Source organism: Oreochromis aureus, linkage group 9 (genome assembly GCF_013358895.1).
Source record: "Oreochromis aureus strain Israel breed Guangdong linkage group 9, ZZ_aureus, whole genome shotgun sequence".
NCBI classification, from domain to species: Eukaryota; Metazoa; Chordata; class Actinopteri; order Cichliformes; family Cichlidae; genus Oreochromis; species Oreochromis aureus.
This window is the reverse complement of record NC_052950.1, coordinates 35,325,580-35,352,988: the sequence shown is the minus strand read 5'-3', so window position 1 is coordinate 35,352,988 and position 27,409 is coordinate 35,325,580. Positions and strand designations below refer to the sequence as shown.

General features: G+C 41.7%; 1 protein-coding gene across 1 annotated transcript; it reads right to left on the bottom strand.

The window, feature by feature from the left end:
* Positions 1-374: 374 nt before the first annotated feature.
* On the bottom strand, positions 375-26,913 carry LOC120441845 (oocyte zinc finger protein XlCOF6-like). The gene is made up of 3 exons (XM_039617293.1): positions 26,778-26,913; positions 23,899-24,084; positions 375-2,044 (listed from the first exon to the last, which is right to left on the bottom strand). Exon 3 carries the CDS (start codon positions 2,007-2,009, stop codon positions 375-377), a length of 1,635 nt encoding a protein of 544 aa, XP_039473227.1. The 5' UTR covers positions 2,010-2,044; positions 23,899-24,084; positions 26,778-26,913.
* Positions 26,914-27,409: the final 496 nt, after the last annotated feature.

The window sequence follows — 27,409 nt, the reverse complement described above, 5'->3', positions numbered from 1 at the left end:
TCTTCTCTTAAACTCTTTTTCTTTCCATCCTGTCTTGCAGCTCTATTGTCATCATCCTTTCCTGAGTATTGCCCTCGCTTTGAAAAAGAAAGAAGGGGCTCAGAATTGATGTAATCCTCCCCCCACCTTCAACCCTGTCTGTGTGGTAGTCACTGCTACCACACATACATGTCCTGAACCACGCTCACATACTTCTCTGTCACTTCTGACTTCATCATGCAGTACCACAGTGCCTCTTTTTGCACCCTTTCATGGTTTCACTAGATCTACAAAGACATAGTGAAGCTCTGACTTTCTCAGGAAATTAAAGCTGAATTCTGTGAAGCCTGATCTCAAGCTTTTTAAGTTTGACGCAGCATCCAGAAGAACTTTGTTCAGATCCCTGTTTCTCCCACTGTGTTCAAATGAACCCTGTCAGGGTAATGTCCCATTGGTCTGCCCCTTTTCTCACAGGAGGACACTTTGTGGGTCTTTTGATGCCTCAATAGATCTTTGTTAAAGAAGAAAGCCTTTCCACACTGACCACATACAAATGATTTAACTCCAGAGTGGGTGCGCTGATGTGATTTTAAGCTAGTCGTCTGAGTAAAAGCCTTTCCACAGTCACCACATACAAATGATTTAACTCCAGAGTGGATGAGCTGATGTGATTTTAAGATAGTCAAACGAGTAAAAGATTTTCCACACTGCTCACAGCTGAAAGGTTTCTCTCCACTGTGGATGAGCTGATGTCTTTTTAAGCTGCTCTTATTACGAAAAGACTTTCCACACTGACCACATACAAATGATTTAACTCCAGAGTGGGTGCGCTGATGTATTTTTAAGAGTTTCATCTGAGTAAAAGCCTTTCCACACTGACCACATACAAATTGTTTAGTACCAGAGTGGATGAGCTGATGTGATTTTAACCTATCAATCTCAAAAAAAGCCTTTCCACAGTCACCACATACAAATGATTTAACTCCAGAGTGGATGAGCTGATGTGAGTTCAAGATACTCATCTGAGTAAAAGATTTTCCACACTGCTCACAGCTGAAAGGTTTCTCTCCACTGTGGATGAGCTGATGTCTTTTTAAGTAATTACCGTAAGGAAAAGCCTTTCCACACTGACTACAGCTGAATGGTTTGTCTCCACTGTGGATGCGCTGATGTATTTTTAAGTTGCTCTTATTACAAAAAGCCTTTCCACACTGACCACAGCTGAATGGTTTCTCTCCACTGTGGATGAGCTGATGTGTTTTTAAGTTGTACTTGTGAGTAAAAGACTTTCCACACTGATCACAGCTGAAAGGTTTAACTTCACTGTGGACGCCCTGATGTTTCTCTAAGTGATATCTATCCTGAAAAGACTTTCCACACTGATCACAGACAAATGATTTACCTCCAACATGGATCATATAATGTCTCTTTAAGTGACCTTTCCGTGTAAAAGACTTTCCACACTGATCACAGTTGAAAGCTTTAAATTTCGTGTGGATGACCTGATGTTGCTTTAACATGCATCTCCGAGTAAAAGACTTTCCACACTGATCACAGCTGAATGGTTTCACACCGGTGTGGATCAGCTGATGTAATTTTAAGCTGCATCTCTGAGTAAAGTTCTTTCCACACTGATCACAGCTGAATGGTTTCACACCTGTATGGATCAGCTGATGTGTTTTTAAGTTGCTACTCAGAGTAAAAGACTTTCCACACTGATCACAGCTGAATTGTTTCACACCGCTGTGGATCAGCTGATGTGTTTTCAAGCTACCAATCTGAGTAAAAGACTTTCCACACCGATCACAGCTGAATGGTTTCACACCGGTGTGGATCAGCTGATGTGATTTCAAGTTACAAATCTGAGTAAAGGTCTTCCCACACTGATCACAGCTCAAGCTTCTGTCCTCACTGTTGGCGCGCTTGCGTCTTCTGGGCTGCTTCATAGCGGGAAAAGTCTTTTCCACAGGGATCGCCGCTGGCTCATCTTTACTTGCTGGCGCTGGATGTTTTTGGCTGATATCATCCATGTGCTGAGGTTTTGGCCTGCTTTCACTTCTTTCTCCTGTAATGACAAAGAACCCAAACAGTGACATCAGGTCTATACCTTCAGCTCATCCCCAAGTGCCCCCTCTTACCTCACAAAGCCGGTATGTGAAAATATTGTCGGGCATAAACTGGTCCGTGGTGCAAAAAAGGTTGGGGACCGCTGGTCTACAGCTTTCTACCCCCCAAGGACACGTAGTCTAATGCCTTTATTTTTTAGGGCTATGTCCACTTAACCCTTTAAGACCTACCACAGAACCAAGTCCGTATTGTATTATATTTTTACATGCTGTAGTGCCATTTTTGGGAGCATTTTAAGTTGCTATACATCAATACCACCATTATAGCCCAAATTTTAATAATATGTATGCAGTAAGTGCATAGTAATTACATAAATTGCAAAAAAGTGCAATCAAGTACAAAAAAATTGAAAATCGTTTTTGTTTTTTTAACATATATTTCTAGTTAGAGAAATTTAATAGGCTCATCCCTCAAAACTGTAAATACAAAAAAGTTGCACAAAATAGTTTCCCACCACAGGAAATTTATTTTGAGTGTCTTCATGGTTTTATTTTTAAAATACACCAATTTTTATATACTACAGGAAAAAACAAAAATAAATATTATAATGCAAATTTGCAAAAAAGCAGCATGTACATCAAAATAAACTATTTCCAGCAGTGCAATATGAGTCCTAAGCATCCCAGAAACGACACAGAAAGTCATAAAATCAAACATAACTTTTAAAAACACCAGTATAGGCTCATAAGGCCCTGATGGTAAAAAAAAAAACAAACAAACTACATTTCCGCGAAAATGACGTCACTTCCGGTTTCGGGCAGGTAATTGCGGACATGCGAAGGTTCGCACTGACGTCTAGTCCAACCTAGGAAGTGTTATGAACAGCTGATCGGATCAGCAAGGCGTGTTTCTGGAATATTATGCTTTTGTTGCTGCAAGCGCTTTTTATGCAGTTTTTGCAAAGCTATATGTGGAAGGAAACCGTGACCTAGGACAAGCTGATAGCATAAGATGTAAGTACAACTCCTCCGGTTTCATATGCAAAAAAAATTATTGCGGTTGCAGTGCTACCAGGATTTAAAAATGGTTACGCAAAACAGAGCGTGCCCACTCTGACCGGTTTTAAAGGGTTAAATACTACACTATATGGTTATATGGCATTTTAGTTAATATAAGGCATAGAATTGAGGCACTTCAAATAATTTCACCTCAACACCGCCTCCCTGGAGAAAACGAAAAGGAGTCTCACTATCTGCCTAAAGTCTCATGGTGCCTGGGAGTGTCAGTCCAACTCACTCACAATACTCATCTCTGTGTGTGGAATAACCTGTGAAATACATATTTGATATTTTCCTGTATGTAGAACAAAGTCGGACAAAATGTGATTATGTGATATTGTCAAAACATATGATCAACACATAAAATAAAGAAATGTCCATCACAACAGTTAGCAGCTTACACAAGAAAAGACCTCAGAAAGAATATGAAAGAAGAAAAGTGGAAAAGGAAAACAGAGCATTTTTAACTAGAAAGGGAAAATTTCAGAAGAAATTTTATGTGTGCCTATGCCACTGCTATTCAGTGTAGTTTGCCATTCATACAGCTACAGAGAGCAAAACTCAGCAGAGCAGCCATTCTCCGCCATGAACTATGGTAAAAACAAACACCGCTCGCGCCTCACAGATGACAGCTTACAGTTTTGGGTAAAGATGAAGTTACTTACAGACAGCCGATTTGCAGACGCTGTGCACACAGGTTCATGAGCAGAAGTCCCATTGTACCACGGCAGATCCGACAATGTTTGCATGAACACGCTTTGAAGCATTACGTTATGGACCACTTTTCACACATGGTTGGTGTACCCAAACAGCCGGCTGTAGCTTTTCAACTCACAGCCCGACACACACCCAAAAAACAGCCGAGAGAGCACAGACTACGCCCGAGAGGCGTGATTGCAGGTGCCGCTCAGGTGGGTCCACCTCCCCTGCAGCGGCACTGCAGACCACGCCCCGCCACACACATGAAACACGTAAAATAAATATTTATGCACTTTTGCATTCACTTTTTGGTTTTGTTATTTTTACACAGTGTTCTGAATGATGAACAATGGTCTACAGCCAATCTTGTGTATTATTATACAAACTTTGGTTGTAAGATTCAGATAACTATTTAATAAAAGCTAAATATTTTATATGAGAGTAAGAAAGAAAAGTATATCTTTGTGTCCACCTTTCTCTGTTAATGCCCTACCTGGCCCCCTGGCAAAAGCTTTGCTAGATCCGCCCCTGCACAGTTACCAGCTGTCAGCTACACAAAAAAGGAGCTTGGTGTATATTTGTCTCTCAGAAACAGTTCATAACTTCCTTCAACTCATTCATGTCACCTAAGGGTAAACCTGTTTCTCCATCACCTGTTCAGCTCTGATGATTCAGTAAGGACATCTGGTTTGGAACAGCCGTTTTTACAGCTGTGGCTGCAGCAAACATCAGCTGATACTAGAAATTAAAAGCAAATGAATTCTAACAACAGCTGATCAAGCTTAAACATGCTGCTGTTGTTTAGCGCGATAAACAAACAAGAGAGAAAAGCCGATCATTGATCAGTTTCATGACTGAAGTTTCAACAGGCGAGAGAATGACAGGGAGGCTGTCATAAAGTTCAACATCGGTAACTTAGCGCACACAGCTGTATACAAACTCCCTCGTGCTAGCTAGCACGCAGTACAAGTTATTGTAAGTGATTGAAAAAGTCAGCACAACGAAAATAAACTACACCTAAACTCGGTTTATATCTGACCCAAATAGAGTGCAGGTCATAACTTCTTACCTGAAATTCAGTTCACCTCACGCTCCTGCCTTCGCTTTCCCTGATCCACGATTGACCTCCGCGTTAGGAAACACCGGTCGATCGGCGGTAGCCTCACCGCCTTTTTATGTCTCGTTCGCGGCATGTCCTTTCTGTCACACACGGTGGATAGCTGCCCTCTGTTGTAGCTCCACCACCAAACAACTCAGTTATTTTTCCACATCGACATCAGCTGATACTAGAAATTAGAAGCAAATGAATTCTAACAACAGCTGATCAAGCTTAAACGTGCAGCTGTTGTTTAGGCGATAAACAAACAAGAGCGAAAAAGCCGATCATTGATCAGTTTCATGATTGAAGTTGCAACAGGCAGAGAATGACAGGGGAGGCTTCGTAACGACAGAATAAATCGTAATATTTTCTCTGAATGTGGCACGATTCCGTTTGTACGGCAACTCTCACGAACGAACCCTTATGAATAAAATAAAGTCCAACGTCAGTAACTTAGCGCGCACACAGCTGTATACAAACTCCTGTCGTGCTAGCTAGCACGCAGTAGTACGATTGTAAAGTCAGCACAATGAAAACAAACTACACCTAAACTCGGTTTATATCTGACCCAATAGAGTGCAGTTCATAACTTCTTACCTGAAATTCAGTTCACCTCACGCTCCTGCCTTTGGTTTCCAGCATCATCGGCCCATATAAACGAAAAATAAGTCCAGCTAAAACACATACTGTCGGCGAGCGACCGGGTGCTGACACGAGGTTTCACCCGCCTCAATATAAGCCAAGCCTGGGTGCTTTTTCACGAAGGGTCGCTAGCGGCGCTAGCTAACTATGCTAGCTAGCTAGCTAGCTAGCTAAGCCGCTATCAGCAACACATAAGAGAACTGCTGCTAAATAAACTACACCTAAACTCGGGTTTATATCTGACCCAAATAGAGTGCAGGTCATAACTTCTTACCTGAAATTCAGTTCACCTCACGCTCCTGCCTTCGCTTTCCCTGATCCACGATTGACCTCGCGTTAGCAAACACCGGTCGATCGGCGGTCGTGCATGTCCTTTCTGTCATACACCGGTGGATAGCTGCCCACTGTTGTAGCTCCGCATTATAGCACCACCAAACAACTCAGTTATTTTTTCCACATCCAGCTGTAACTCCGATTCTGTGCGAGCATTTGCGAGAGACCGGGAGGTGAAAGGAGAGAGAGTCCCTCGCTGTGCATTTGCAGCCAAGCGCGGCAGCTAGCTAGGTAGCCGGCTAGCTGTCAGGCAGGACCGAGGTCGTCAGAGCACTGTCGCTAATATGATAAAACAAGCAGATATTTGAAGTTTACGCACCTACATTCTCGCCTGAAAATATCTTAAAAGTTGATTTTGTGACCTAGAAACACTAATAAAAGACATATAAAACGAAGTGGTGGCCGCCATTGTTTAACTCGGCAGAGGTGTGCTATGAATTGTGGGATATGGAGTTTTCCACCAAGCATAGAAGCCATTGTGTTTACCGTAACTATTCAATGGTTCGCGCAACCTTAAAACTCCAATGGTTCCTGAAAGCAGCGAGGCTGTGCGGCGCCATTGATATTGTCATCATTACGGTATCCAAATAAGGGTCGACAGGCTGTACCACTCTCCGGCATACCACTAGAGAGAGCCAACACACCACAAATGAAGTTTGAAATTTGTTTCAATGGGACCAAAAGATGGCGCCAACACACCACAAATGAAGTCTGTTTATTTGGCGCCAAAAGATGAATTGGCCTAAATTTGCACTAAAATATTAATATTTAAAAACTATAAAAGTCATAAACACCAAAAGTCATGACATAATAGTCCAGCTCCAGCCGCACAAAATGATGTAACATATGTAACCCTAATGTCAAAACTGTTCGGCAGAGGAGCTGGGAAAATTTTCACTAAAATATTAATATTTAAAAACTATAAAATTCATAAACACCAAAAGTCATAGCACACCATTCCAGATCCGCCGCACAAAATGAGGTAACATATATGAAGCTTTTCTCAAAACTGCGGGGCGTGATACGTGCCGAAATTTAGGCGGAAGATGGAGAATAATAATAACTAGAAAGGGAAAATTTCAGAAGAAATTTTATGTGTGCCTATGCCGCTGGTAATCAGTGTAGTTTGCCATTCATACAGCTACAGAGAGCAAAACTCAGCAGAGCAGCCATTCTCCACCATGAATTATGATAAAACAAACACCGCTCGCGCCTCACAGATGACAGCTTACAGTTTTGGGTAAAGATGAAGTGACTTTGCACAGCCCCGATTTGCAGACACTGTGCACACAGGTTCATGAGCAGAAGTCCCATTGTACCACGGCAGACCCAACAATGTTTGCATGAACACGCTTTGAAGCATTATGTTATGGACCACTTTTCACACATGGTTGGTGTACCCACACAGGCAGCTGTAGCTTTTCAACTGATAGCCCAACACACACCCAAAGAACAGCCAAGAGAGCACAGACTTTACACCCGTGGGTCCACCTCCCTGCAGCGGCACTGCAGACCACGCCCGACACACACATCAAACACATAAAATAAATATATATGCACTTTTGCATTCACTTTTTGTTTTTGTTATTTTTACACAGTGTTCTGAATGATGAACAATGGTCTACAGCCAACCTTGTGTATTATTATACAAACTTTGGTTGTAAGATTCGGATAAGCATTTAATAAAAGCTAAATATTTTATATGAGAGTAAGAAAGAAAAGTATATCTTTATGTCCACCTTTCTCTGTTAATGCCCTACCTGGCCCCCCTGGCAAAAGCTTTGCTAGATCCGCCCCTGCACAGTTACCAGCTGTCAGCTACACAAAAAAAAAGGAGCTTGGTGTTTACAGGAGTGCAGAATTATTAGGCAAATGAGTATTTTGTCCACATCGTCCTCTTCATGCATGTTGTCTTACTCCAAGCTGTATAGGCTCGAAAGCCTACTACCAATTAAGCATATTAGGTGATGTGCATCTCTGTAATGAGAAGGGTGTGGTCTAATGACATCAACACCCTATATCAGGTGTGCATAATTATTAGGCAACTTCCTTTCCTTTGGCAAAATGGGTCAAAAGAAGGACTTGACAGGCTCAGAAAAGTCAAAAATAGTGAGATATCTTGCAGAGGGATGCAGCAGTCTTAAAATTGCAAAGCTTCTGAAGCGTGATCATCGAACAATCAAGCGTTTCATTCAAAATAGTCAACAGGGTCGCAAGAAGCGTGTGGAAAAACCAAGGCGCAAAATAACTGCCCATGAACTGAGAAAAGTCAAGCGTGCAGCTGCCAAGATGCCACTTGCCACCAGTTTGGCCATATTTCAGAGCTGCAACATCACTGGAGTGCCCAAAAGCACAAGGTGTGCAATACTCAGAGACATGGCCAAGGTAAGAAAGGCTGAAAGACGACCACCACTGAACAAGACACACAAGCTGAAACGTCAAGACTGGGCCAAGAAATATCTCAAGACTGATTTTTCTAAGGTTTTATGGACTGATGAAATGAGAGTGAGTCTTGATGGGCCAGATGGATGGGCCCGTGGCTGGATTGGTAAAGGGCAGAGAGCTCCAGTCCGACTCAGACGCCAGCAAGGTGGAGGTGGAGTACTGGTTTGGGCTGGTATCATCAAAGGTGAGCTTGTGGGGCCTTTTCGGGTTGAGGATGGCGTCAAGCTCAACTCCCAGTCCTACTGCAAGTTTCTGGAAGACACCTTCTTCAAGCAGTGGTACAGGAAGAAGTCTGCATCCTTCAAGAAAAACATGATTTTCATGCAGGACAATGCTCCATCACGCAGCGTCCAAGTACTCCACAGCGTGGCTGGCAAGAAAGGGTATAAAAGAAGAAAAACTAATGACATGGCCTCCTTGTTCACCTGATCTGAACCCATTGAGAACCTGTGGTCCATCATCAAATGTGAGATTTACAAGGAAGGAAAACAATACACCTCTCTGAACAGTGTCTGGGAGGCTGTGGTTGCTGCTGCACGCAATGTTGATGGTGAACAGATCAAAACACTGACAGAATCCATGGATGGCAGGCTTTTGAGTGTCCTTGCAAAGAAAGGTGGCTATATTGGTCGCTGATTTGCTTTGGTTTTGTTTTTGAATGTCAGAAATGTATATTTGTGAATGTGGAGATGTTATATTGGTTTCACTGGTAAAAATAAATAATTGAAATGGGTATATATTTGTTTTTGTTAAGTTGCCTAATAATTATGCACAGTAATAGTCACCTGCACACACAGATATCCCCTAAAATAGCTAAAACTAAAAACTACTTCCAAAAGTTTCAGCTTTGATATTAATGAGTTTTTGGGTTCATTTAGAACATGGTTGTTGTTCAATAATAAAATTATTCCTCAAAAATACAACTTGCCTAATAATTCTGCACTCCCTGTATTTGTCTGTCAAAAATAGTTCATAACTTCCTTCAACTTATTCATGTCACCTAAAGAGTAAACCTGTTTCTCCATCACCAGTTCAGCTCTGATGATTCAGTAAGGACATCTGCCGTTTTACAGCTGTAGCTCCAGCAAACATCAGCTGATACCAGAAATTAAAAGCAAATGAATTCTAACAACAGCTGATCAAGCTTAAACGTGCTGCTGTTGTTTTTTGCGCGATAAACAAACAAGAGAGAAACGCCGATCATTGATCAGTTTCATGACTGAAGTTTCAACAGGCGAGAGAATGACAGGGAGGCTGTCATAAAGTTCAACATGCGCACACAGCTGTATAGAAACTCCGTCGTGCTAGCTAGAACGCAGTACGAGTTATTGTAAGTGATTGAAAAGTCAGCACAACGAAAATAAACTACACCTAAACTCGGTTTATATCTGACCGAAATAGAGTGCAGTTCATAACTTACCTGAAATTCAGTTCACCTCACGCTCCTGCCTTCGCTTTCCCTGATCCATGATTGACCACCGCGTTAGCAATCGCCTGCCCGGCCTCGTATGTCTCGTTGGCGGCATGTCCTTTCTGTCACACACCGGTGGATAGCTGCCCTCTGTTGTAGCTCCACCACCAAACAACTCAGTTATTTCCTCACGCTCCTGCCTTCGCTTTCCCTGATCCATGATTGACCACCGCGTTAGCAATCGCCTGCCCGGCCTCGTATGTCTCGTTGGCGGCATGTCCTTTCTGTCACACACCGGTGGATAGCTGCCCTCTGTTGTAGCTCCACCACCAAACAACTCAGTTATTTTTTCCACATCGACCAGCATCATCGGCCCATATAAACGAAAAATAAGTCCAGCTAAGACACAGACCCTTGCCGAGCGATCGGGCGATTAAACAAATTTTAGCCACCTCACTATCAGCCAAGCCTGGGTGGTTTTTCACGAAGGGTCGCTAGCCGCGCTAGCTAGCTAAGCTAGCGGCGCTAGCTAACTAAGCTAGCGGCGCTAGCTAGCTAGCCAGCCGGCTATCAGCAACACGTAAGAGAACTGTTGCTAAATAAACTACACCTAAACTCGGTTTATATCTGACCGAAATAGAGTGCAGTTCATAACTTCTTACCTGAAATTCAGTTCACCTCACGCTCCTGCCTTCGCTTTCCCTGATCCACGATTGACCTCGCGTTAGCAAACACGGTCGCCTGCCTCGTATGTCTCATTCGCGGCATATCCTTTCTGTCATACACCGTGGATAGCTGCCCACTGTTGTAGCTCCGCGTTATAGCACCACCAAACAACTCAGTTATTTTTTCCACATCCAGCTGTAACTCCGATTCTATGCGAGCATTTGCGAGAGACCGGGGAGGTGAAACGACAGAGAGAGTCCCCTCGCTATCCATTTGCAGCCAAGTGCGGCAGCTAGCTAGGTAGCCGGCTAGCTGTCAGGCAGGACCGACGTAGTCAGAGCACTGTCGCTAAATATGGGATGTCTTGATAAAACAAGCAGATATTTGAAGTTTACACACCTACATTCTCGCCTGAAAATATCTTAAAAGCTTATTTTGTGACCTAGAAACACGAATAAAAGACATATAAAACGAAGTGGTGGCCGCCATTGTTCACTCTGTAGAGGCGTGCAATGAATTGTGGGATATTGAGTTTTCCACCAAGCATTACCGTAACTTTTGAATGATTTGCGCAACCTTAAAAATTCCAATGGCTCCTGAAAGCAGCGACGCTGTGCGCATCGCGTTGAAATTGTCATCATTACGGTAATCCAAATAAGGGTACACAGGCTGTACCACTCCCGGCATACCACTAGAGAGAGCCAACGCACCACAAATGAAGTCTGTTTATTTGGCGCCAAAAGATGAATTGGCCTAAATTTGCACTAAAATATTAATATTTAAAAACTATAAAAGTCATGAACACCAAAAGTCATGACATAATAGTCCAGCTCCAGCCGCACAAAATGATCTAACATATGTAACCCTAATGTCAAAGCTGTTCGGCAGAGGAGCGCGGGAAAATTTTCACTAAAATATTAATATTTAAAAACTATAAAATTCACAAAGACCAAAAGTCATAGCACACCATTCCAGATCCGCCGCACAAAATGAGGTAACATATATGAAGCTTGTCTCAAAACTGCGGGCGAGATTCGCTGCAAAATTTCAGGCGGAAACTGGAGAATAATAATAATAATAACTAGAAAGCGAAAATTTCAGAAGAAATTTTATGTGTGCCTATGCCGCTGCTATTCAGTGTAGTTTGCCATTCATACAGCTACAGAGAGCAAAACTCAGAAGAGCAGCCATTCTCCACCATGAACTATGGTAAAACAAACACCGCTCACGCTTCACAGATAACAGCTTACAGTTTTGTGTAAAGATGAAGTTACTTCAGTACAGCGCCGATTTGCAGGCGCTGTGCACACAGGTTCATGAGCAGAAGTCCCATTGTACCACGGCAGATCCGACAATGTTTGCATGAACACGCTTTGAAGCATTACGTTATGGACCACTTTTCACACATGGTTGGTGTACCCAAACAGCCGGCTGTAGCTTTTCAACTCACAGCCCGACACACACCCAAAACAGCCGAGAGAGCACAGACTACGCCCGAGAGGCGTGATTGCAGGTGCCGCTCAGGTGGGTCCACCTCCCTGCAGCGGCACTGCAGACCACGCCCGCCACACACATCAAACACGTAAAATAAATATTTATGCACTTTTGCATTCACTTTTTGTTTTTGTTATTTTTACACAGTGTTCTGAATGATGAACAATGGTCTACAGCCAATCTTGTGTATTATTATACAAACTTTGGTTGTAAGATTCAGATAACTATTTAATAAAAGCTAAATATTTTATATGAGAGTAAGAAAGAAAAGTATATCTTTGTGTCCACCTTTCTCTGTTAATGCCCTACCTGGCCCCTGGCAAAAGCTTTGCTAGATCCGCCCCTGCACAGTTACCAGCTGTCAGCTACACAAAAAAGGAGCTTGGTGTATATTTGTCTGTCAGAAACAGTTCATAACTTCCCTTCAACTCATTCATGTCACCTAAGGGTAAACCTGTTTCTCCATCACCAGTTCAGCTCTGATGATTCAGTAAGGACATCTCCTGATTTCATCTTCATGCTCCTGCAAACATCAGCTGATACTAGAAATTAAAATCAAAAGAATTCTAACAACAGCTGATCAAGCTTTAAGCGTGCTGCTGTTGTTTAGCGCGATAAACAAGCAAGAGAAAAGCCGATCATTGATCAGTTTCAGGACTGAAGTTTCAACAGGCGAGAGAATGACAGGGAGGCTGTCATAAAGTTCAACATCGGTAACATCGGTAACTTAGCCGCACACAGCTGTATACAAACTCCGTAGTGCTAGCTAGCACGCATGTACGAGTTATTGTAAGTGATTGAAAAAGTCAGCACAGCGAAAATAAACTACACCTAAACTCGGTTTATATCTGACCCAAATAGAGTGCAGGTCATAACTTCTTACCTGAAATTCAGTTCACCTCACGCTCCTGCCTTCGCTTTCCCTGATCCACGATTGACCTCCGCGTTAGCAAACACCGGTCGATCGGCGGTAGCCTCACCGCCTTTGTAAGTCTCGTTCGCGGCATGTCCTTTCTGTCACACACCGGTGGATAGCTGCCCTCTGTTGTAGCTCCACCACCAAACAACTCAGTTATTTTTTCCACATCGACCAGCATCATCGGCCCATATAAACGAAAAATAAGTCCAGCTAAGACACAGACCCTTGCCGAGCGATCGGGCGAATAAACAAATTTTAGCCACCTCACTATCAGCCAAGCCTGGGTGGTTTTTCACGAAGGGTCGCTAGCCGCGCTAAGCTAGCGGCGCTAGCTAGCTAGCCAGCCAGCTATCAGCAACACGTAAGAGAACTGTTGCTAAATAAACTACACCTAAACTCGGTTTATATCTGACCCAAATAGAGTGCAGGTCATAACTTCTTACCTGAAATTCAGTTCACCTCACGCTCCTGCCTTCGCTTTTCCTCATCCACGATTGACCTCCGCGTTAGCAAACAGCGGTCGATCCGCGGTAGCCTCACCGCCTTGTATGTCTCGTTCGCGGCATGTCCTTTCTGTCACACACCGGTGGATAGCTGCCCTCTGTTGTAGCTCCACCACCAAACAACTCAGTTATTTTTTCCACATCGACCAGCATCATCGGCCCATATAAAGCGAAAAATAAGTCCAGCTAAGACACAGACCCTTGCCGAGCGATCGGGCGATTAAACAAATTTTAGCCACCTCACTATCAGCCAAGCCTGGGTGGTTTTTCACGAAAGGCGCTAGCTAGCTAAGCTAGCGGCGCTAGCTAACTAAGCCGGCTATCAGCAACACTTAAGAGAATTGTCGCTAATATGGGATGTCTTGATAAAACGAGCAGATATTTGAAGTTTACACACCTACATTCTCGCCTGAAAATATCTTAAAAGTGTATTTTGTGACCTAGAAACACGAATAAAAGACATATAAAACGAAGTGCTGTCCGCCATTGTTTGACTCGGTAGAGGCATGCTATGAATTGTGGGATATGTAGTTTTCACCAAGCATGGCACCCTTTAGGCCGCACTACTACCCGGTATACCACTAGAGAGAGCCAACACACCACAAATGAAGTCTGTTTCTATGGTGCCAAAAGCAGAATCTTTCTCAGGAGCCTAGAAATTGGCCTAAATTTGCACTAAAATCTAAATATTTCAAAAACTATAAAAGTTATAAACACCAAAAGTCACACCATACTAGCCCAGCTCCAGCCGCACAAAATGATGTAAATATATGTACCCCTATTGTCAAAACTGTTTGGCAGAGAGGAGCGGGAAAATTTTCACTAAAATATTAATATTTAAAAACTATAATATTCATAAACACCAAAAGTCATAGCACACCATTCCAGATCCAGCCGCACAAAATGAGGTAACATATATGAAGCTTGTCTCAAAACTGCGGGTCGAGATACACTGCAAAATTTCAGGCGGAAAAAGGAAAATAATAATAATAATAATAATAAGAACTAGAAAAATTTGCATTTCCTGCGAAAATGCAGTGTGGATGCTTTAAAGCTGAAGCTTTCTGCTGAAACTAGCTGAAAAAGCTGAAAAGTTGCAGAAATTGTAAAAACTTTGCAGAAGCAAAGGAACTTTGCTCAAATGTAGTAACTTAGCAGAACTGCAATATCTTAGAGGAAACATAATACTTGGCAGAAATACAATAGCATAGCAGAACTTAGCAAAAATATTGTAACTTACCAGAAACACGATAACTTCTCAAAAATACAAGAATTTAGGAGAAATAGTATAAGATAACAGAAAGAATATATTTAGCCAAACATTCTTAAACATTACAGAAATACTATGATTTAGAGAAACAGTACAACATAGCAAAAATGCTATAATTTGACAGAAATACTACATTTGGCAGAAATACTATGTTTTAGCACAAATACACTGGTTTAGCACAAATATTTTAACATAGCAGAAATACAATTATATAGCAGAAATGCTATATTTAGAAAGAAAAATATAATATAGTAGAAATACTATGATTTAGCAGAAAAACTGTAATCAGCACATATACTGTAACATGACAGAAATTCCTCCACTTAGTAGTAATACTATAACATAACACAAATGTTATGATTTGGCACAAAAACCATAATTTGGCAAAATACTATGATTTAGCAGAAATACTATGATTGAGCAGAAGTACTAAGATGTAGTAAAAGTACTTTGATTTAAGAGAAATACAATTATGGAGGAGTAATACTTTAAAATGGGAGAAATATTGATACACACACACATACACAGAGCCTAAAGGGAACAGTATTTGTGCCATGGAGTGTTAACAAGAAACTGAGGTCCATATTAGAAAAGCTGGTAAAAGTTTTCAGAATTGTAATAAATGATGAATATGAATTAGTGGTCTGTGATAGTGTATTAATTTGTAGGGCAAAAAGATGTTGACCAAGGTGGACTTGAATCCACGACCTTTGGGTTGCAGACCGTGTCATTACCAGCTGCGCCACTGGGAGAAACAGGGTGATGAGCAGTCAGAATTAGATCGCGGTGAGAGGCGAAGAATGCCGTTTTGAGTTACAAAGCGTCGTGTAACTCAAAAGCTAGGTGGACTAGAAGCATAATTCTTGTACTGAGTGAATCAGCGGACTTTGGTGTACTTTGACTGCGATTTTCATTGCTCTTTGTACATCCGACGCAGAGATATGACGAGAGAAGAAAGGGCAGACCTCAGATATGATTGGCTGGCTGGGAAGCCGTGCAGGCCCTGATATGTAAATTTGAATGTCTCAGTCCTCAGAGGATTGGCTGCCTGGGGACCTGGCAGAAATATATAGTAATAGTATGATTAAGCATAAATACTACATTTAGCAGAAATACTGTATTAAGCACAAATCCTATAAAAAGCAAAAATACTATATTAAGCACAAATCCTATAAAAAGCAGAAATACTATACTATGATTTGGTAGAAAACTATAATTAATCAGAAATACTATATTTGGCAGAAATACTATATTTAGCACAAATCTTGTAAAATAGCAGAAATAGTATGATTCAGCACAATAGTAATAACTTAAACAGAAAAATTGGAAAAGCAAAATGGACAGCTGAAAAATGCTGATCATGCTAAGGATCCTTCAAATGTACTTGTTAAATGAAAAAAAAAAAAAGCAAAAAAAAAAGTATAACAGTCACACAATCACAAATATGGACAACTATGGAAACACACATGTACAGAGAGACACACAGGATCAAATTCAGTCAACCAGTCTAAATATATTGAATTTGAATCTTACAATGAGATCATCCCATGAAAAGGCTTTTCTCTCTCTCTCTCTCTCTCACACACACACACACACACACACACACACACACACACACACAGACACACACACGATCCAATTCAGTCAACCAGTCTAAATATATTGAATTTGAATCTTACAATGAGATTATCCCATAAAAAGGCTTTCTCTCTCTCTCTCTCTCTCTCTCTGTCACACACACACACACACACACACACACACACACACACACACACACACACACACACACACACACACACACACACACACACAAGATCCAATTCAGTCAACCAGTCTAAATATATTGAATTTAAATCTTACAATGAGATCATCCCATAAAAAGGCTCTCTCTCTCTCTCTCTCTCTCTCTCTCTGTCACACACACACACACACACACACGCACACACGATCCAATTCAGTCAACCAGTCTAAATATATTGAATTTAAATCTTACAATGAGATCATCCCATAAAAGGCTTTTCTCTGTCTCTCTCTCTCTCTCTGTCACACACACACACACACACACACACACACACACACACACACACACACACACACACACACACACACACAAGATCCAATTCAGTCAACAAGTCTAAATATATTGAATTTGAATCTTACAATGAGATCATCCCATAAAAAGGCTCTCTCTCTCTCTCTCTCTCTCTCTCTCTCTCTCCCTCTCTCTCTCTGTCACACACACACACACACACACACACAGGGAGAGAGAAGTAAGTTTCTAGCTCTGTCAAGCAGCCTGGGAGCTGCTGAATTTGAATCCACCAATCAGAGAGCCTGTGCACTTTTTCCCGCCAAAACAGGTGCACGCAGCACAGAGAGACACAGGATTTTTGCAGTCTATTTCTCATAATGACGACTCCCCTCAAACAAATGACCATAATTTCCTAACCGTAGGGGCTAGAACGGTCATTCTTACACCGCTTTTGTTCAGAAGAGATGGGGAATCTTAAAGTGTTGACACTTTATCATTAAAATATGAATTATTAAAGATATTTGACTTCTAATGCACCATAACTGAGTAGAGCAAAGCAAAACTGCCTTGACTTGCCCTCAAACAACGCTTTCTAACTCTAAATCTATTTGGAGTATGAATATCATACTTTCACCGTAAGAGACAGCAGGCTTTGGTGAACAATTATGGAAATTTTCAGGTCTGTGTGAAAATCCATTAAAAAGATATGACGAGAGAAAAAAGTGGTTCATTTCCAGAGTTTGAAATCTGAAGAAATCTGAGAGAAGGATGAATTTCCTACCCTCAAACAAACCCAATTCATGGCCAAATGGTAATAGGTGAGAAAAAAATTCTTGAATTGTGAGCGTCAGAGTGTCTGAAGATATATTGGCACAAGCCTCATGTCTTAACTTCGCTTCGTTAAGGAGATATGACGATTCGAAAATGCCTCTCATTACAGAAATCAAGCGGTGATTTTAAACGAACTCTCCATTGACTTTCTATGGGGATTTTTGAGACTTTGTGTTGGTCTGAGGAGATTTGCAAAATTCTATAAATCTCACAACAATGATAGTGACATTTTCTGAAAGCCAGCAAAAATACCTACGTTTTGATGTATAATTTGTGGACGTTGAGTGAAAATTGACCAAGTAGCAAGAAGTTGTTCGGACATGAAGAGAAGACTCACGAAACCTACAGTGGCACACTGGAAGCCAAGTGCATAGCAACCATAACAACGCATGTATTTTCTGAAAAATCACAATTTTGCAACTCAAAACTTTAAGAGGATAAGATGAAAATGGTAACAGATATGAAAAAGCTGAATCACACAGGAATAGCCCAATAATTTGTGAACATTTTAAAGTTTGAATGGAGTTTCTATGTGAAAGTATAAAAAAGTAGTTAAGTTTCAAAAACAAGCAAGTTTTAGCAGAATTGCGGAAGTTTCCCATTCATTTCAATGGGACAAATTAAAGGAAAAAAGCTTAATATTTTAAAAAGTATAACAGCAAAAATACCAAAAGTCATAGCCATCATTAGCAGAAATAGCAGAATAGTTTAAAATTTGAACGGTGAAAATCGGCTGAAAATTGTGGGACTAGTTAAGTGCCAAAAACGCGTCTGGAAGCAACTAGAATAAAGTATAAAGAATAAAGAGAAACAGGAACTCAATAGTGTGGATGCCTAAAGCATCCACACAATAATAAAACAGGAATAATAATATGTGTGCCTCTTGGCATCCACACACATAATAATAATAATAAGAACTAGAAAGCGAAAATTTCAGAAGAAATTTTATGTGTGCCTATGCCGCTAGTAATCAGTGTAGTTTGCCATTCATACGGCTACAGAGAGCAAAACTCAGAAGAGCAGCCATTCTCCACCATGAACTATGGTAAAACAAACACCGCTCACGCTTCACAGATGACAGCTTACAGTTTTGTGTAAAGATGAAGTTTGCCGTACAGCGCCGATTTGCAGGCGCTGTGCACACAGGTTCATGAGCAGAAGTCCCATTGTACCACGGCGGCAGATCCGACAATGTTTGCATGAACACGCTTTGAAGCATTACGTTATGGACCACTTTTCACACATGGTTGATGTACCCAAACAGCCGGCTGTAGCTTTTCAACTCACAGCCCGACACACACTCAAAACAGCCGAGAGAGCACAGACTACGCCCGAGGCGTGATTGCAGGTGCCGCTCAGGTGGGTCCACCCCCCTGCAGCGGCACTGCAGACCACGCCCGCCACACACATCAAACACGTAAAATAAATATTTATGCACTTTGCATTCACTTTTTGTTTTTGTTATTTTTACACAGTGTTCTGAATGATGAACAATGGTCTACAGCCAATCTTGTGTATTATTATACAAACTTTGGTTGTAAGATTCAGATAACTATTTAATAAAAGCTAAATATTTTATATGAGAGTAAGAAAGAAAAGTATATCTTTGTGTCCACCTTTCTCTGTTAATGCCCTACCTGGCCCCTGGCAAAAGCTTTGCTAGATCCGCCCCTGCACAGTTACCAGCTGTCAGCTACACAAAAAAGGAGCTTGGTGTATATTTGTCTGTCAGAAACAGTTCATAACTTCCTTCAACTCATTCATGTCACCTAAGGGTAAACCTGTTTCTCCATCACCAGTTCAGCTCTGATGATTCAGTAAGGACATCTCCTGATTTCATCTTCATGCTCCAGCAAACATCAGCTGATACTAGAAATTAAAATCAAAAGAATTCTAACAACAGCTGATCAAGCTTAAACGTGCTGCTGTTGTTTAGCGCGATAAACAAACAAGAGAGAAAAGCCGATCATTGATCAGTTTCATGACTGAAGTTTCAACAGGCGAGAGAGAATGACAGGGAGGCTGTCATAAAGTTCAACATCGGTAACATCGGTAACTTAGCGCGCACACAGCTGTATACAAACTCCGTAGTGCTAGCTAACACGCAGTACGAGTTATTGTAAGTGATTGAAAAAGTCAGCACAACGAAAATAAACTACACCTAAACTCGGTTTATATCTGACCCAAATAGAGTGCAGGTCATAACTTCTTACCTGAAATTCAGTTCACCTCACGCTCCTGCCTTCGCTTTCCTGATCCACGATTGACCTCGCGCAAGCAAACACGGTCGATCGGCGGTAGCCTCACCGCCTTGTATGTCTCGTTCGCGGCATGTCCTTTCTGTCACACACCGTGGATAGCTGCCCTCTGTTGTAGCTCCACCACCAAACAACTCAGTTATTTTTCCACATCGACCAGCATCATCAGCCCATATAAAGCGAAAAATAAGTCCAGCTAAGACACAGACCCTTGCCGAGCGATCGGGCGATTAAACAAATTTTAGCCACCTCACTATCAGCCAAGCCTGGGTGGTTTTTTCACGAAGGGTCGCTAGTCGCGCTAGCTAGCTAAGCTAAGCGGCACTAGCTAGCTAGCCAGCCCGGCTATCAGCAACACGTAAGAGAACTGTTGCTAAATAAACTACACCTAAACTCGGTTTATATCTGACCCAAATAGAGTGCAGGCAGGTCATAACTTCTTACCTGAAATTCAGTTCACCTCACGCTCCTGCCTTCGCTTTCCTGATCCACGATTGACCTCGCGTTAGCAAACACCGGTCTATCGGCGGTAGCCTCACCGCCTTGTATGTCTCGTTCGCGGCATGTCCTTTCTGTCACACACGGTGGATAGCTGCCCTCTGTTGTAGCTCCACCACCAAACAACTCAGTTATTTTTTCCACATCGACCAGCATCATCGGCCCATATAAAGCGAAAAAATAAGTCCAGCTAAGACACAGACCCTTGCCGAGCGATCGGGCAATTAAACAAATTTTAGCCACCTCACTATCAGCCAAGCCTGGGTGGTTTTTCGCGAAGGGCTAGCTAGCTAGCTAGCTAGCCAGCTACTTCTTGCCGGCTATCAGCAACACTTAAGAGAATTGTCGCTAATATGGGATGTCTTGATAAAGCGAGCAGATATTTGAAGTTTACACACCTACATTCTCGCCTGAAAATATCTTAAAAGTGTATTTTGTGACCTAGAAACACGAATAAAAGACATATAAAAGCAGTGGTGTCCGCCATTGTTTGACTCGGTAGAGGCATGCTATGAATTGTGGGATATGTAGTTTTCACCAAGCATGGCACTCTTTAGGCCGTACTACTCCCGGTATACCACTAGAGAGAGCCAACACACCACAAATGAAGTCTGTTTCTATGGTGCCAAAAGCAGAATCTTTCTCAGGAGCCTAGAAATTGGCCTAAATTTGCACTAAAATCTAAATATTTAAAAACTATAAAAGTTATAAACACCAAAAGTCACACCATACTAGCCCAGCTCCAGCCGCACAAAATGATGTAACATATGTACCCCTATTGTCAAAACTGTTTGGCAGAGGAGCGCGGGAAAATTTTCACTAAAATATTAATATTTAAAAACTATAATAGTCATAAACACCAAAAGTCATAGCACACCATTCCAGATCCAGCCGCACAAAATGAGGTAACATATATGAAGCTTTTCTCAAAACTGCGGGCGTGATACGTGCGAAATTTAGGCGGAAGATGGAGAATAATAATAAGAATAATAATAAGAATAATAAATCCGACGAATAGTAATATGTGTGCCTCTTGGCATAGGCACACATAATAATAAATCCGACGAATAGTAATATGTGTGCCTCTTGGCATAGGCACACATAATGAGGTCATGCTGAGCCTCTTGTCCCGATTGTTTTATGTTGGGCTGAGAACAAACAACCAATACTCAGACCAGGTCCAGTCAACAACAATTATGTGTTAAGCACATATGTGGGAGACGTACACGATACCACCCTCAGCGTAGTCCAGTAGATCTCAAAGAGATTTATTTAAAGGGTTGTACACGCCCAAGATGCGTGAGCAAGTTACATATCATGCATCAGCGACAGTTAGCTGCATCTCCTTTTTACAACACTTAGAATGCTGTTTCGAGACCCTTTCACCCCCAGCTGTCTCCTGTTGTTTGTTATGAGGCCCGTGATCGTGTACGCCACATCCTGAGCAAGGCTCGCAAAATTTCAAAATCTCTGGTAGCCCTTCGGGCAGGCACTCTTCAGTTTTTGGTAGCCCAAAAAAATTTTAAGTAGCCCGAATAAAAAAGAGAGCAATTTTTTAATGTTTGGTTTCCTTTACAATATTATACATTAAAGTATAATATTGTAACGGAAACAAAAATTAATCAGAAAGTTGTTAAAATACAAATCACAACAACTGTATAAAAATTACAATCATCAACTCAAATACTTGGTTCTAATTGAACAGAAATGTCTATGAACTTGTAAGAACTGTGTAGAACATGAATCAGTCTGTGTCAGATCCTGAATCTGAAATTTCCACTGAAGTCAAGGGTAAGAGGTAAGTGGAACCAAGATCGAGGCCATTTGCTTTTTGAAGTTTGCAAAGACTGCTAAATTTTGACAATGGTAGTTCACTCTGTGCACCATAGCACGCTTTTGAAAGATTTTTCAGGACTTCTTCTTGTGCTTGGTTTATTTTTAGTATGTTTTTTGCAATTGCTGTTTGTTCTGGGAAAGATATTGCAGACTGAGCAATAATGCATTTCTTGCATTTCTCATGGGTTCTGATGGGGTCTTTCTTAAAATTACTGGTCCCAGTTACAAAGGCGCTTGTCGACTCAAATGAAATGAAACTCACGACACACCTGGCAGAACATTATGTTATTTAGCTCGTCATATTCCAGCCACATAAATTCTTTTGTCCATGAAACCAAAAAAGCTGAGCTTTCTTTTTGCCTCATAGTCTGATTTGCGATAACTTTTCCGTTTTGTGGTCGGCTTTTATTTGGCTGTGCCTTCTTCACCCTGACCTGTCTTATTTGGCTCAGCAGAACTAAAATTCCAGCGTAAATCCTGCTGCTTTTACACACGTACTTACATAACGGTCAGCGATTCTCTGCGCAATCAACCTCTCACATGTTTAAGCTTGCTGTGGGAGATTTCACTTGTCACGTTTGAATAGTAAGCTAATGAGTGATAAGACGATGTCAGAGGAATTGGTGCGCAATTAATCGTCACTCACCAATCAGTGCTGCCGCTCTCTACACACCGTTCGCGCGATCGCAAAGTGAAAGTGAAAGCAAAAAACAAGCACAAATTCAAACGCGATTTCAATATGTCGTATATTGGCAGTGGCTCATCGATGCCAATGACATAATTACTCAGCTACATTTTCGAAAGAATGCAAAAGCATTGACATATATTTTCCCTTCCTATGATAGCCCGACGGGCAGGGCTGAGATAGATTTTGGTAGCCCGACTGGAAAAATCGCTAGCCCCGGGACGTCGGGCTAGCGATTTTGCGAGCCCTGCTGAGTGCATCCTGTTCTAACCGCCCCTGTGCAGACACGTATGCAGTTACAAGAAAAGCGTCTGGACTTCTTTAAGTTGCTTTAAGACATTTCACCTCTCATCTGAGAAGCTTCTTCAGTTCTAAGGTCAAATGGTGGGGAGTCCCAGATTTAAACCTAGTGGGAGTTTCCCCCCAAAGAGGGACAAAAAGACCCCCTGATGATCCTCTACCTAATCACATGAGCCAAGGTGTGAAAATGGGTGTGGGTCACAATCAGCCAGGGTTTCGAGTGAGAGCATTGTGAAACCTGGCCCCACCCTATCATGTGATTTCCTGAGGTCAGATGGCCCAGGATGTGAGTGGGCATTAAAGCGTCTGGGAAGGGATCTCAAAACTGGATTATAGATGGCAGACAGTTGGTGTCGTAAACCACCGCCTCTGTTCAAACATGGTCGCTCACAGTGGACGTAAATGGCTTCTTTCACTCCTCTTTCAAACCATCTGTCCTCTCTGTCCACCTCTCGGATGAGAGGTGAAACGTCTTCAAGCAACTTAAAGAAGTCCAGACCCTTTTCTTTGCAAGGTCCTTTGACTACGATGACCTAGATGACTGAGAACCTTCACAGACATGCAATTACAAGCAAAACACTTCTTTTAATGCCTTTTAGTTTAAATATTCTTTTGCTTCTTGACTGACTGACACTTACTGAAATACTGCTACATGTATATTTCCCACAGTCTCCACATAGATCACTCCACAGACATCACCTTCATATGAAGGGAAACAGAGAGTTTATCTCAAATGATAAAACATTGACGTACTGAGGCAGACAAACAGAGAGGCTAAACAGAAGGCAGAAATCAAACCAAAATGAGCTAAGAGAGAGAGACCCTGTAGAAAATGATAAAGTTAAGCAACCAATGTAGTTATAACTGACTTACTCTGGATCTCCTCTCAGACTCAGGAGGGGGCGAGCGGGCCGGCTTTGTAGTTGGAGTCGGACCAGCAGAGACAATGGGCTCACTGACCTCCACTCCCCAAGTCAGTCACCACGAGGACAAGTTCTTTGTTTAGAGATGATTTAATCCAAGCTCACCAACAACATCACTCAGTTGTCCTCGTCAGAACTAATAAAATAAAAGCAGTTACATTCAGAGACGTCAGTTTAATAAACATAAAAATATTGCTCTTTTAGCCTCGCTCACATATTCTGTAAAGATTAAAGGACTTAAATCATCACGTGGTTTACAAAAACACATTGTTACCAAACTCAGCAAACAATTGCACATCCAGAAATAACTGTTTTTTCTCGTTTGACATGGAAACTTAAAATTACAAAGACACACTGAACGCACCTTCCTACCAGCTGTAACCTAAAGCTGGGCTCACATTGTGCGATTTTTTTTTTAGTCGCGGTATTCAGCTTCTGCTTGAACTGCACGATTGACTCGCAGCAGGGGCGGATCTAGAAGGGTGGCATGGGGTGGCAAGTGCCACCCTAAAATGATCCCTGCCACCCCAAGTGCCACCCCAGTTTTGCATATGACAGTGTTGTTTATTAAAATAAGATAGCATTAACAGTTCGAGCGTAGTTACAGTCAACAGTGAATATAAATGCTAAAACTGAATATATTGGATAGTGTCCCCCCCTGCACCAATAAGAAATGGTTCAGTCCATAGCAGGACGGCTTTTTTTTCTTGTTTTCAGTAGCAAGCGATGTTTATGATTGTGCCAGAGCACATTTTGAACAACAAATTGGGAATTTCAGATTTTACACAGGTAGTTGGATGTTTCACTCTGGAAATGAAAGGAAGGTGAGTGTTATTAACCCTCTGTGGTCCACGGACAGGCTGCACCTCCAAATCACATGACTGATGTAAGCTGACATAGCAACAAGCTGCAGCCACGCTGAGTCTCTATTTCAGCCCACATTGAAAGTTCGGACTTCAAAGTTTTTAAATTTTAATTACAGGCCAGTAAATCCAGAGTAATGATAATATATATAAGCCACGCTTTTTTCTAAATACTGTCGTCACGTTTTTGTGTGTGTGTGTGTGTTTTAAGCGTTTTCTAAGGACAGTGCGAAAACAGTAAAGAAAGGAGAAAAAGCCACCTCTTTCCTATGGAAAAATGCACTATGTTGACCAATTAAAAAAAAGTAAACGTGGGATTTAGTTGTTTAGGAAAGGGGAGAGTTTTGGGAGTGACGGTAACGGCAGCAAGAGAGAGAGAGAGAGAGAGTTTTTAGATGTGGGAGATTTGTGACGTTTAGTGTGGAGTGTATACTTAAGTGTGTTGTGTTGTCTTGTGTAGTTGTTCTGTTGTGTAGTCGTTGTTTTGTTTTGTGTGTCAGTGAGGGCACTAATGAATGTCACAAAGGCACATTTGCAACGTAAACACTGTCACTAAGTAGAAAACCAGCGGAGTGATACACCTGCTGTTGTCAGGCCTGCAGGTTTGTCCCTGTGCTGTTCTGTCTTTTTTTTACAGTAAAAAAATACTACTAGGATTTTAAGTTCTTTGTGTGATTTCAGTTCAGTAATAGTACTATTAATAGTAATAGTAGTAATAATGCAGTATGTCAGTGAACAAAAATAAATAAATTCAGTTGAGCTGAAAAGATACCAAACAAGCCAAGGGGAGAAAATAAAATGAAACAATCTGAGGGGGAAATACAAACATAAACTCAAAAGGAGTCAAAAATGTCCGGTTGTATTTCAGACCTCAGTGGTTTAATCCAACAAATCATGAAAAATTAGGTTTAAATTTTTGTTCATGACAGTGCAGATTTCTGACATTTTGTGTAATGTCAGCTGTAACAATGTGATTGTTTTCTAACAAAAAACAGTGTAAAACTGAAGTTAGACTTGTGTTTGTAAATGAACCGCCTCAAGTTGTGTAGCTTTCTGGATTTTATACTTATTGGGCTACATGTTTATTTATTATACAGGCTATACAGTACATAAGATCAAAACTCACATATTTTATGTAACTAAAGTGTGTAATTATGTGGGCTACAGACAATAATTAAGTTCTAGACTACATTTATATGAAAAACATGTATACTTACTGCATTTGAATCATTTTAACCACCTGCATATGTGTTTGGGGGGCAAAAAAAGACTTTGATTTTGCCACCCCTTTTGACTTCTTTGCCACCCTCATGCCACCCTAACAAAATTTCTCTAATCCGCCCCTGGCTCGCAGGGGTTAGAAGTTCGTAGGTCACGATGCAGGGTCTCCCCGCCCGATGCTCTGATGCGACCCGAGTACTCACACTGGGCGTCCATAAAATGAAGGTTATAACAGAAAATCTGTCGCTCTCTGTCTTTCACTCACACAGACACACACACCACCATCAACTTTGCTAAATTGCTAATGAAAAACATTGATCAGGCAGCTGTGATTGAGCAGCAATGTAGATCCAACTATTTTCACGGTTGTTGAGGTCGTGATAATTTTGTGATGCCACATCAAAAAGACTCGGGTGAGCTTGCCATAGTTCTACAAGTTGTGCCTCCATCGCTTGTGTCCAGATCACACGCTGCACTGCCGTGATGCGCCGTCTTTTTCACTGAAACTTGTGTTTGCGCGTGCGCAGTGTGAGAAGCTGCTCCCGACCAAGCGATTGGTGATCGGGAGCTGGTCGGGAGCTGTTAATCGCTTCCCGTTACCCCACGTATACTACACGGTGCACGACGCACGATGAAGGCCAAAACCGGGCCGATCGCCAAAACGGTCGCACGACTCAAAAATCGCACAGTGTAAGCCCAGCACAACAGGAGAACGTACGCTCGCCTTCACAGCTGCAATACATACCTCACAAAAAGCCGTTCATCAATTAGATTTAACACGACGCTTCTCCACAATACTTTGATACGGGTTCTTCAAAAAGTGCCCATTTTTAAAACTGCAGCAAGACACAGCACGTACACCCCTTCTTCTTCGTCTTCTTAAGTTTCATTGGCGGTTTGCAAACAGTAAAATGGTGCGTTACCGCCACCAACTGGTATGGAGTGTCGACCCTCAAGCCCTCCCCAAATGTTTACTCTGTTTTAAAAACTGGAATAGGGCCTGATAAGACTCACCTCTTGAGTCCTTTTGCAGTAAATCAATAAGATCCAGTTTCATTTTTATGTTACTGAGGTTTTGGATCAGTTACCTTCTCTCCACCTGATATTTCTGACAGTGTAATCTAACATGTTCTATAGTTCACCCTTCTCTGTAGTAATCATGTTTCCCTGCATCATGTTTCCCTGTCATGAATAGTTTTGTGTTCAAACCAGTATGTCCAAACCTTATTCTAGACATGACCACCTCCTCCAAACTGTGCTTCTCATTCCTCCTGCTCTCCTTTGAATGTTATTACAAGCATCGTCCCCTCCTTTCTTTATCCATTGTATTCCTCCCTCTTCTGAAACCACTTTGATGTTTAGATATGTATCCTTTAT